Below are 12,022 nucleotides of genomic sequence, written 5' to 3'. Positions count from 1 at the left end.
TTGATGATCATATAGTCAAATACAATAGATTTTTAAATCGATTTAGCTCTTCACATATTATTGAAATTGTATTAAAATAAATATATTCCGGTTTTCATAAACGATAAATTGGAAAAGATTTCCTCGAATGTAAAGATAAGAGAGCACAGAGCATAAAACACATTTTGCATTATTCCCCTTTTCAAACTTCGTACTTCTCAAACACCATACACAGCTGCTTTAATTGCAACGAAGATCATGTAAACACCTGTACATGGATACCTCATCTTTACGACAATCATAATATCCTGTACATAACTTCAGGAAAAGAATATTGTCTCAAGAAAAAAGGACGAAAAATAGAGAAACAAAATTAAATTTTATGATCTGAAAACATAAACATCCCAGCTTTGCATCAGTATCAATTTTGCTTCCCTTGAACATCATTCCATCTGATGCTCAATTTTCTGAGAATCTAAGAATAAGACCAAAACATTGCAGGTTACCAATGAAAAACAGACTTTGGGATACTCCATTGAAAAGTATATCCAATGACAGTGAATCTTATTCTTGGAGTCCAGAGAATTTACAAGACACATGGAAACATGTTGACATAGAGATCAACATGGAAGCATACAAGAAACCACCACTGAAACTTGAAAGAAGGATTCTATATCGACATCGAATTATACCAGAAACCACCACTGCAATTCATTGAGTAGGATTGGGAGAGACAAATATACCTTCACCCATGAACAGAACTTCATTCTCGCATTATTGACTGTAAATTTTTCTTATTCGTGGAGAAATGCATCAATACAGTTTCCCAATTTGGTTCTATACCATAGCCCACCCTCCTGTAAAATGAAATCCTGAGCTTCTCGTACCGGATAACCCAGTGTCGGTGCTGGCAATGTCAGTTTTGCAAAGGGGACAAAGTGCATTTATCTTAAGCCACTTATCCACACAGTCCTTGTGAAAGAAGTGTGTACATGGGAGCTCACGGAGTTCCTCATTGTCGATGTACTTTGCCAGGCAAATGCAACAAACCTGCAATCACATGTATTACTTAATTTTCTTTAAATTTGCCAAAAGTATACAATAATACCTTAGAACACCAAGATACCACTGAAGCTAATCTGCAATTCCATCATCTTGGTTCAATTATTATTATTAATGTTATAGTATCACAAAAAAATTCCTTAGTTACAGATCCATGTGTCTGCAAAGTGGTGTGTGTATACGCCAATATCATCCATCTCACTTCTCAAACATGACATACATCTCCATGGGTATCCTAAACAAAGCCTTGATGGTTTTGGATTAATTTGATTATGAATTTAACTTGATTTCTGATTCCAAAAATGATAACAAAGCATATTGATATAAATAATCCGTGCCTATTGAACTATTAAGCAGGAACTAGCAGGCAAAACTATAGCCAGTAAAACATATCACCTATAAGAACCACAGTATGCTCATGCTGTCTGGATTCGATTAACAGCAATTCCAGATTCATGTCTGGCTCTTTAACAGCCACTAAGTATTCACATAGCTAGACAAGGTTGGTTAAGAGTTCAAACTAACCTCGAACAGTCTGTTTTTATTTTGTAAATACTTAAAACAACCAAACTTGTGTCCTATTATTTTACTATAACTGTTCGTTTAATACTGGACTAATTACAAGAAGTACACTTTAACTAAACAAGATAAATTAAGATGCAAGTGCTTGCCCCCAAGTCCCAATATTAGTCTCACATTGCTTAGTTAAGAAACTTATGCTTTAATAAGGCTTATAATAGCCTAGACATGCTCTAGCAAAAAATACATACATCTTCATGATAAGCATAAATGAATTATTCTTTTGTTTTTTACTAAGAATTCTGTATGCTCTATTTTTTCAAAAAAAAAAAAAACATTTTTATATTTTAAATTTTCCTTTTTGTATTTTTAAATTTTGGACTAAGCAACGCACGGGCCGTGCTTGACCCGAGGTCTGTGTTGTGCTCGGCACCACCTGGATCAAGATGTATTTGACCCTGCATGCAGGCCAAGCCCCTTCCACCTAGCCCAACCCGCAGACTAGGCCAAGCCTAGCATGGCATGATCTGTTGAGAAACAGGTTCTACGGCCCAAACTGAGGTCAGTCATGGGCGACCTTGCTCATTTGACAACTTAATAGTCTGCTAGAGGTAGCAGACCAGTCCACATGTGCACTCGTCATTTATCTCCCAATATGGATAGTTTTGTATCGACTATTGAATCTACAACAGTGGAGATACAACAATTAACCAACACATTGACCACAAAATATTTGCATTCAAACAGCATAACTTAATTATCAACTAGCCTTTACAGAGAAATATGAGGTTGGGCAACTTGTAACTATGCTGAGTTCACAAAATAATAGCAGATGCATTCAGAAGACGTAGGGAAGAAGAATATCAAGAAAAATCTTACAGCATCTTCAGCAGAAATAATCCGCTCCTTATCGGTCCCAGCAGCCAATATCCCACCACTGCCTTCGGTTTCTAAGTTAATTTCTTTGTCTTTTCTGTTCCGCTGCTTCTTTGATTTGAATTTATAGGTTGACAGTTGAATGATTGATTCTGAAGAAGCACCTCTACCATGATGAAGATCTTCTCTAAAGCCCATTATTGACACAATGCAAGGCAAGCAACAACAGATTAATACACATAGAATGAAGGGCAAAGCATATCCGACACAGCTAAATGCAAGGAACACAATGCATAACCTGAGAAAAAGATGAAAAGAGAAAAAAGTCAATCTCCAATTAATACATAATCAAGAAGAAAATAATTAGTTATGCATGTATACCTATACATGTTATGGGCATCATGAGAAGAAGAGTGCCCACCAAACACCCATACATTTCCAACAACAAACCATACAGCAAAGAAGCAATCCAGTGCCATCTTGAAATGTTCAACTATAGCATTTAACCTGAAATCAAGAGAGAAAATAAGTCAACAAGTTGTCTTCTGGTGATCATAAACAGTACAAGTCTATGAGATGAAAATTTGTTCCCATAATTGTTTAGGACCTTAATGCAATTATAGGGACCCATTTGTGAATAACATATATCAGAAGGACCTGGACATGGGCAGGACTACAGTGGGGCAATCTATCCTAATTTTCTCTATAAAACTACATGGTATCAGGGCCTGGCAATCAAGGGTGTGAACTTGTCTTCACTGCAACCAGGCCACCACAATCTCTCAGAGAAGAGCCACGCATCTTCATCTTGGAACTCAGAACCCACACCGCAATCTCTCTTGAGGCTTATGCCATAACTGCTGCTGTGCAAACTTGTCACCTTTGTGCCAGCATTGTGGACCAGTAAAAGGCTTGATTAATTGCTAAAGGATGTGCCCATGGAGTGGATTTAAAGATTCACAATCAAGGTTTAAAACTCTTCTTCATTGCGACTAGGCCACCACAATCTCTTAAAGCAGAGCCACACATCTTCATCTTGGAAATTAAAGCCTACACTACAATCTCTCAAAGTATACACTATCAATTGCTGCTGCACAAACCTGTCACCTTCGCGGCTCCAGCATTAACATCATAAATCACATCTCTTCTGCTCTAGATCGACATCACCTACAAGCAATGTGGATTGATAAAAGCTTGATTAGTTGCTAAAGGATATGTCTAGGAACTGGATTTATTGGACATTTTTTCACCAATGGCTAAGATCGCTTCAGTTAGATTGTTTCTTGCCTTGGCAACTTATCAAAAAGCACAAACACTTTTCTTTATAGTGACTATCAAAGTGAAAGTATATATTGCGCAACCTCCAAGATTCATTTCTCATGAGTGAACAATATGTATGCAAACGCAAGAACTCCATATATGATATGAAGGGATCTCCTAGAGCATGATTTAGGACAATAAATTTCTTTGCTTGTTCAATTTAGAGTGATTATAAGTGCCTTGGATCATTTAGTAGTTTAACTTCCTCTTCATTTGGGAATCACCTTTATGTGATTAATATTATTATAAATTGGTGACGAATATGCAAGGATCACAAAGTTAAAAAGTTAGCAACACCAAAATTGAGCCCTTGAATCACACAAAAACATTTATGGCAAAATTGATGAAGCGAACAGGAATCTCTATCACATAGAGAAATGTTAATTGGAAAGCAGATTTCTTTTTTAACTAAAAATTGTTCTGTACATGGAATCATAATCCTAGAGTGACATATAACTCATTATTTGTAAAATAAAGACTCAATGTATTCCAATAAACACATATTTGAATTTTTCTTAAAAAAACTAAATTATTTTTAAAAATTCTTCAACTATTTTTTTTTAGAAATATAACAAACTATAAAAAATTTAAACAAATTTAAAATTTTTAATAATTTTAAACAGGATTTGAAAATCCTAATTGCATTTTAAAGTTTGCCTTCAATAGCATATTCTGACTACAATTTAGATGATTTGAGATATCTTCTTGGCATTGAGGCTGCTTGCTTAGGTGGTGGGTAGCTTAGTGGACCGATATTTATATCTTGCAACAAAAGTATTACTTAATATGTTCGATGAAATAGGAATGTTAAGGGCTAAGCTAGTTGACACCCTATGGATTCAAATGTCAAAGTAATGTGAGGATACAAGGAATCATTAGAAAAATTTAGAAGACTTATCAAAAAAAAATATATATATATATATATATATATATATATATATATATATATATATATTTTACAATTACAACACTCGAAATATCATTTGCAGTTAGTGTGATTAGTTAGTTACTTAAAACTTCATGTCATGATTGAGGTTGCCTTAAGAATTGTATGGTACGTAAAAAACACTTAAGGAAAAAGTCTCCTATTATCAAGTTCAATGCCACCTTCGAATTATAGGCTACACTAATGGTGATTGGGCAGGCTCTCCCACATACAAGAAATCTACATTAGGATACTACTTCATTATAGAAACTAAATTGCTAAAAAGGCAAAAAAAAAAAAAAAGTAGTGTCATAGGTAGATTGAGTGCAAAGGTAGATTACAATGTTATCACCATAGCCACCCATAATTATAGGCTACACTAATGATGACCAAGAAATCTACATTAGGGTACAAGGAATCATTAGAAAAATTTAGAAGACTTATCAAAAAAATATATATCTATTTTACAATTACAACACTCGAAATATCATTTGCAGTTAGTGTGATTAGTTAGTTTCTTAAAACTTCATGTCATGATTGAGGTTGCCTTAAGAATTGTATGGTACGTAAAAAAACACTTAAGGAAAAAGTCTCCTATTATCAAGTTCAATGCCACCTTCGAATTATAGGCTACACTAATGGCGATTGGGCAGGCTCTCCCACATACAAGAAATCTACATTAGGATACTACTTCATTATAGAAACTAAATTGCTAAAAAGGCAAAAAAAAAAAAAAAGTAGTGTCATAGGTAGATTACAATGTTATCACCATAGCCACCCATAATTATAGGCTACACTAATGATGACCAAGAAATCTACATTAGGATACAAGGAATCATTAGAAAAATTTAGAAGACTTATCAAAAAAATATATATCTAGTTTACAATTACAACACTCGAAATATCATTTGCAGATAGTGTGATTAGTTAGTTTCTTAAAACTTCATGTCATGATTGAGGTTGCCTTAAGAATTGTATGGTACGTAAAAGACACTTAAGGAAAAAGTCTCCTATTATCAAGTTCAATGCCACCTTCGAATTATAGGCTACACTAATGGCGATTGGGCAGGCTCTCCCACATACAAGAAATCTACATTAGGATACTACTTCATTATAGAAACTAAATTGCTAAAAAGGCAAAAAAAAAAAAAAAAATGTAGTGTCATAGGTAGATCGAGTGCAAAGGTAGATTACAATGTTATCACCATAGCCACCTATAATTTTAAACAGGTTGATGACCAAGTTGGCTTATGCTCCTAAAAAAAATAAAATGTACTATGATACTAAGGTTGCTATGCACATAGCTTATAATCCAAGGTTTATGAGCATATAAACTATACAGAGATTGATTATTACTTTGTTGAAAAAGGTGTAATCTAATGAATCATCACATCCGATTAGCGGACTTGTTAATGAAGTCCGTAACAAGTCCTAGAATCAAATATATTTGTAACTTTAAAGACATCTTTAATCTATCTTGAGGGGGAGAGAAACAAACTTTAATATGTCATATGGACCCATTTGTGAATAAACCGCTTGAGCATTGACGGAAGAATTCATTCTGGACCTATGGATAATCCATGATCAGCTTCCTTGTGTAATACCCCTAGGGAAAGTCGAATCTCACTGCCTCCTTGAAAGAGAGATGTCCTGAACCACCACTAGACGATATGGGCATATCACCAAACTATCATCATACTATGGTTATAGTATATATAGTTTTTTTGGAATTCTTAATATAATTTGATATAATTAGATCTGAACATTCTTTTCTATCTTTGTGTTATGATAGTGTAATTTACCCAATTGTTCCCTATCAAACTATAAAAATATTACAAGATGGTTTCAACTTTCAACAACTCTTATAAATCACCAAAACTAATTAACCTAAACATTTGCATGAGCCATGGACAACATAATTCATTAAATAGACTCCAATGGCTCACAACAAATTATCATTATAAAGAGTTCTCCTGGTTTACACAACCTAAATTTCCATTGACTTAAAAAGTAGGACCAGATTTCTTGTTGGCAAACCAACGGAATATAGTCATTGAACATAAAGCTAATGGTACACAATTAGCATAAGTTATGCATAATACCTATGATTCTGTTTTACACGATGCACATAAACCATGCAGCATGCCCAAGTCCTTGCAACTTTAATTAGTTGCACAAATGATATCCAAGCCCTGATAAATCCACACGATCCTAAATCTAAAATTGCAACCTTTCTTAAGCACAATTGTCAAGTTCTATTTTCCAAGGAAATTATCCACATTATCAAGTGCCTAAAAAATTAGCATCTAAATGGATATTCATTTTAAAAAGCACTTAAGTAGAAGGCAAGTAAGCAAAATATGGTAACATAAAAATATGCAGAAATATCTTACAATGAATTATGTGAACATTAAGGCTCTGTTTAATGGATAAATGGATGGATGAAAAAGTGGACAAAGACTGGATGAAAATAAAAAGAAGATCCTTTTGTAAACAGAGCCCTAGGAGTCACTTTTTCGTGGTTCAACAACTTCTAGAATTTGGTGGCTTCAATTTAGAGCTGAAATAAGTCTTATTTTTATGGCTATTTTGAATATCAGATTTCAATATCATTACCAATAACATGATGTTCACACTTAATTTGCCTCGATGATAAGGGAAACAGTTGAAATTAATATGTTTAGGGCTGCAGTTAGTTTTCACTCTAGCATCAAGAACATGTCATATTGAAATGTAAACCAACAATGCTAATTGACTCAGTAGATACCAATAACATGATGTTCACTCTAGCTCAAGTAAGTCTTATTTTTATGGCTATTTTTAATATCAGATTTCAAAGTCATTACCAATAGCATGATGTTTACACCTAATTTGCCTCGATGATAAGGGAAACAGTTGAAATTAAATATGTTTAGGGCTGCAGTTAGTTTTTACTCTAGCATTGAGAACAGCATGTAATATTGAAATGTAAACCAACAATGGTAATTGACTCAGTAGATACCACCAGAGAAGTATGGTCTGATACAAAATGTATAGCTTCTTTTATCTGAGGATATTTACTAGCACAAACAAAAAATGGGCAGACTAGTGCACAAAGCTCCCGTCAATGCGGGGTCTGGAAGGGTCTATTGTATGCAGCTTATACTGCTTTGCAAGAGGTTGTTCGAACTCGTGACCTCCAAGTCACACGGCAGCAACGTTACGGTTGTGCCAAGGCTCCCCTTCATTTTACTGTCACAAATAAGTTTAAAAAAAATGCCATGTTAGGAAACTCTGATATCCAACACAAATAGAGGAAGAACCAATAAAACAATTATCTAACACACCTAATTAATAAATGTAAGAGCATTAAATAGAAAACTAATAGCAAATTTCATGAGGAATCTTCAATAAATGAATAAAGCATTGAAGAACTAAACATATAAAAAGATATGTAAGAGATAAAGTTAATGACAACAACAAGCAAAGTGTGTTGAAAAAAAAAATAATATGGAAAATACTTTGACTAGCATAGAAGATACTTATAATTACCTTCGACTACTAGGATTTGTTATTTGTCTTGACTCGGACACTGGATGGTGAATGTTTTCTTGCATTGATCCTTGATTATCAACAAAAACAGTAGATTCAAAAGAACTGTTACGAGAAGAACCCTGATCAGAGCCTGCTGGTTCTTGCTCTGAGCTCAGACTGTTGCGATAAATGTACCGCCAACAAAGATGAGGAAGTGTTGCAACACAACCTGCTGTATAACCTATGATCCATGTAAATAACGGAGTTTGAGGGTGTTCATGTCTTGACAAGGAAAGAACAACAATAGCTGCTGTAATTTGGCTCAAATTAACAACAAGCTCGACTGATATCCACAAACCAGAATTCAAAGGATTTCTAGTACGAGTTCGACGACCATAGTTATTCGATCTCCTTGTCAAAGGAACATTTATCGAGTTCGAAACACTTGGCGATACTGCAGTTAACATAGAGACACGAGGCAAAGTACTTGTTGAAGGCCTATTCTCATCGTATGTTGCATCAGAATCATTGTGGTCAGCTTGACGGGGAATGGAGGTTGAAGCATCATTGTTTTGGGATATACCTATTGCACATTCATGTTCACATAAGATAGCCGCTCGGTCCATCAGTAAAGGATTTTTGACAGTCAAACCTTCATAGTTCAGTTCCTCAGAAGGAAGAACCATAAATATCCAGCAAAGAGGGAAAAGGAAATACTAGCATTCAGTTTGGTGAAGATTCTTGGTGAGAGAACAAATCCAAACCAAATTTCAGCTTTTAATAAATCAGAGTGCTTTGATGTCAGGGACTTGATACTATGATCAAACTCTTTCAAGCAAACCAAATGTGTATCTATAACATTAATGTTTTGTTCAGATTCAATAGTGGTTCAGTGAAATGCAATTAACCTGCAAAATAAGATGCAAAGTATTCAGAATCTCACAAGTCATGGCTGAAACTAACTGTGCTTTTCTATAATGTTTAATAAAACTATAGTTTGTCCATGTAAATGCACGTCCACTAAGGGATAAACATGATAGCGATTCGAGTAAAGGCCGAAGAGTAACACGAATTTAAAATCAGATAAATTTATAGCTCCAATTATACCGATGCTTCCAAGATGAACCAAAAATTTACACTTAATTAATACAGTGCCAAAATACTAACCGAGATCCGCAACCACTTCCAGCTCATTAACCCAAACATAATATTATCGAAATGAAACCTCCGCCGATGATTCTCAATCTTTACAGAATAAGCCAAAAAATAAAAACTTAGAGAAAAGAGTTAATAAGATTTCGAGGGGAAGCTGTCGGATCAGGAGCAGGATGCAAAACCAAAAATTCAAAGGGTGCCCTGTGAATGAAGTAAAGGCACAAACGAGATCGAAGAATCAGCCGAAAAACCTCACCCTGGCTGACCTCCGTCGTCGATCGGATCTTCCTCCTTTCCTCTTCTTCTTCTTCTTACTCTTCTCGATCTCCCGAATTATTAGCTTCGGTACAAGAGGAATGAAAAGGAGTAGGCAAAGTTACTTATTCTACGAGTTGAGAGGTCGCCCTCCGACGGGGACTGTTTCGCTCGTGCTGTGCCATCCTCGACCGTCCGATGCATGTGGCGGTCGCGTAATTTGATGTGACGAACGGTAGAGATGCGGGATCAAAAGGTCAGATCGAGTACAGCTGACTGCAGGATCATAATCGGACGGTGCAGATCCGTCCGATGATGACACGATGGATGTATAAAATAATTAATATGACACATGTAACAATATACAACAATATATACAGTGTTAATTAGGAAAAAGAAGAAAATATTATTGTATTGTTACTGAATTTAGTTTGAAAAATTAACAATCATTTAACTAAAACTATTTCTTTTAATTAATTTGATACACAATTACTTTATGATGTTTGTTCAAATTTTAAATTAAAATATATAAATATACTAAAGAAAGGTTATTAAAAAAAATCGCTTATACTTTTGAGAATTAAACAACTAAAATATAATTATATAATAATTTCAAATTTTATAAAATTTATATAGAGTTAACTTATAGTCTGATTAAGAGATAAAAAAGAAATTCTCGAAAATATATAACCATTGAAAATTAATTTTAATCTCATTATAATAAATCTGTCTACTTGACAACTCGATGGAATACACGTCAATTGGAATACACGTGAATCAGAGAGGCGATTTGAAAATCCTTTTCTTTCTTAATTCATCTGCTTTTCTTTCTAGAATACTCATGGAATACACTGAAGGCTAAGATTGTCTATCTCTGTAATCTAATAATAAGCGATAACAACATGAACATGTTGGTCTTTACTGAAGGCTAAGATTGTCTATCTCTGTAATCTAATAATAAGCGATAACAACATGAACATGTTGGTCTTTTTTAAGCATGAAATAGAAATAAAATAAATTATAATCACTCACAATAATCTCTGGTAGAAATCACAACTGAAGACGTCGGTCGATAAAGATGTTGTAGCTATCGGAAGCACGATCACGGGGCAACCAGAAAGCACTTCAAAATTCACGAGTTAAATCCCAGCCTTTGGACGTTCTCCTTTGCTCGACCAAATCACAATCACCTCACACTTCGCTGCGCTCTCTGATCACCTTTCAAAACCTCTGCACCCTCGTCCTCTTCTCAAAGGCTTGGACGCACCTTTATAAGAAGACTAAGGAAGATGAAGGGGAAAGGACGCCCCTTTGTCTCCTTGGCGGTTGCAATAGTTTGCAGCAACGAGAGAGACGAAAGGACTTCGTTTCCCTTCGTCTCCTGTAACGCCCAACATCTTCCACTCGTCTAAGTCAATCCATAAGGTTATATGGTCACATAGACTATGTCAGTCACATAGACTACAAGGTGATCATGTCACGAAGACCAGAACAAAATTAGTCACAAAGACCAAATAAGTCACGTAGACTTTATGAGGATCAAGTCACGAAGACTAGAGCAAAATAAGTCACGTAGACTTTATGAGAATCAAGTCATGAAGACCAAAGCAAAATTAATTAGTCACAAAAATCAAATAAGAACATCCATTCCATACATTAGGGAAAATGGTTCATGCGACAGCAAGCACACTGAGCATTCAACTGCTAAGAAGATTGTCACACCTTACTTAGCTGCTCCATAAAACGAATCAGAGACATAAATGTCCATAGAATGAATCAGAGACATAAATGACTTGCTTTTACCCCAGATTAAATTATTTACATCATTATAAACATCTCTAATCCCTCATATTGACTATATGTCAAGAGCATGTTCAACATCTTCAATCAAACAAATTATTCACAATTAACTAAAAATGTAACTGGTACCAGTGAATAAATGTTACAGATGTAAATCAATCTTAATCTTCCTTTTTAGCTAGAATCTATTCATTCTAATCAGTCGCTTTCCTAATTATGCTCCATAGACCGAATCATCTATAGTCAATAGGATACATGCTAAAGTAGCAGATACTGATCAAAACTTCAAGTAGACAGTTAAATAGTCACTTAGGGTAAGATTGAGATTAACTTATAATCTCAAGGGTCTCACATAGTAGAGAAGCAGGGATCCATTCTCCTACTACCCTTCTTGTCGCCATAGCACATGTGGTATGAATCACATGCTACGATGTTATTTTCTTTACTAAAAAGAGCACATGTTTTTCTCAAATTTAACATCATACAGATTTCGATCTAGGCATACCTAATGTTTAATCCTGAATTCAACATATGAATTCTAATCTGGCCTTTAAGCAGATTCAGTAAATGATGGGTGCATTTACTTCAATCATTACACAAATGATCTCATCTTGACAC

At 34.8% G+C, this 12,022-nt stretch overlaps 1 protein-coding gene across 1 annotated transcript; it reads right to left on the bottom strand.

Annotated features, from left to right (window-relative positions):
• Nucleotides 1–238: 238 nt before the first annotated feature.
• On the bottom strand, nt 239–9,724 carry LOC121986778 (E3 ubiquitin-protein ligase At1g63170-like). Its single transcript, XM_042540720.1, has 5 exons — nt 9,606–9,724; nt 8,213–9,102; nt 2,818–2,943; nt 2,440–2,734; nt 239–1,029 (listed from the first exon to the last, which is right to left on the bottom strand). The coding sequence occupies exons 2-5, from the start codon at nt 8,878–8,880 to the stop codon at nt 817–819; spliced, it is 1,302 nt and encodes a 433-aa protein (XP_042396654.1). The 5' UTR covers nt 8,881–9,102; nt 9,606–9,724; the 3' UTR covers nt 239–816.
• Nucleotides 9,725–12,022: the final 2,298 nt, after the last annotated feature.

The sequence above is a fragment of the Zingiber officinale genome, chromosome 1B (assembly GCF_018446385.1).
Source record: "Zingiber officinale cultivar Zhangliang chromosome 1B, Zo_v1.1, whole genome shotgun sequence".
In the NCBI taxonomy this organism is placed as follows: domain Eukaryota; kingdom Viridiplantae; phylum Streptophyta; class Magnoliopsida; order Zingiberales; family Zingiberaceae; genus Zingiber; species Zingiber officinale.
The sequence above is the reverse complement of the archived record's forward strand: the minus strand, read 5'-3'. Positions and strand labels throughout refer to the sequence as shown.

Coding starts and splice junctions, on each gene's coding strand:
- LOC121986778 (XM_042540720.1), bottom strand. CDS start 8,880: ATGGTTCTTCCTTCTGAGGAACTGAACTATGAAGGTTTGACTGTCAAA. Junction 2,735..2,817: donor GATGCCCATAACATGTATAG/GTATACATGCAT, acceptor TCTTTTTCTCAG/GTTATGCATTGTGTTCCTTG. Junction 1,030..2,439: donor TTATTTCTGCTGAAGATGCT/GTAAGATTTTTC, acceptor ATGTGATTGCAG/GTTTGTTGCATTTGCCTGGC.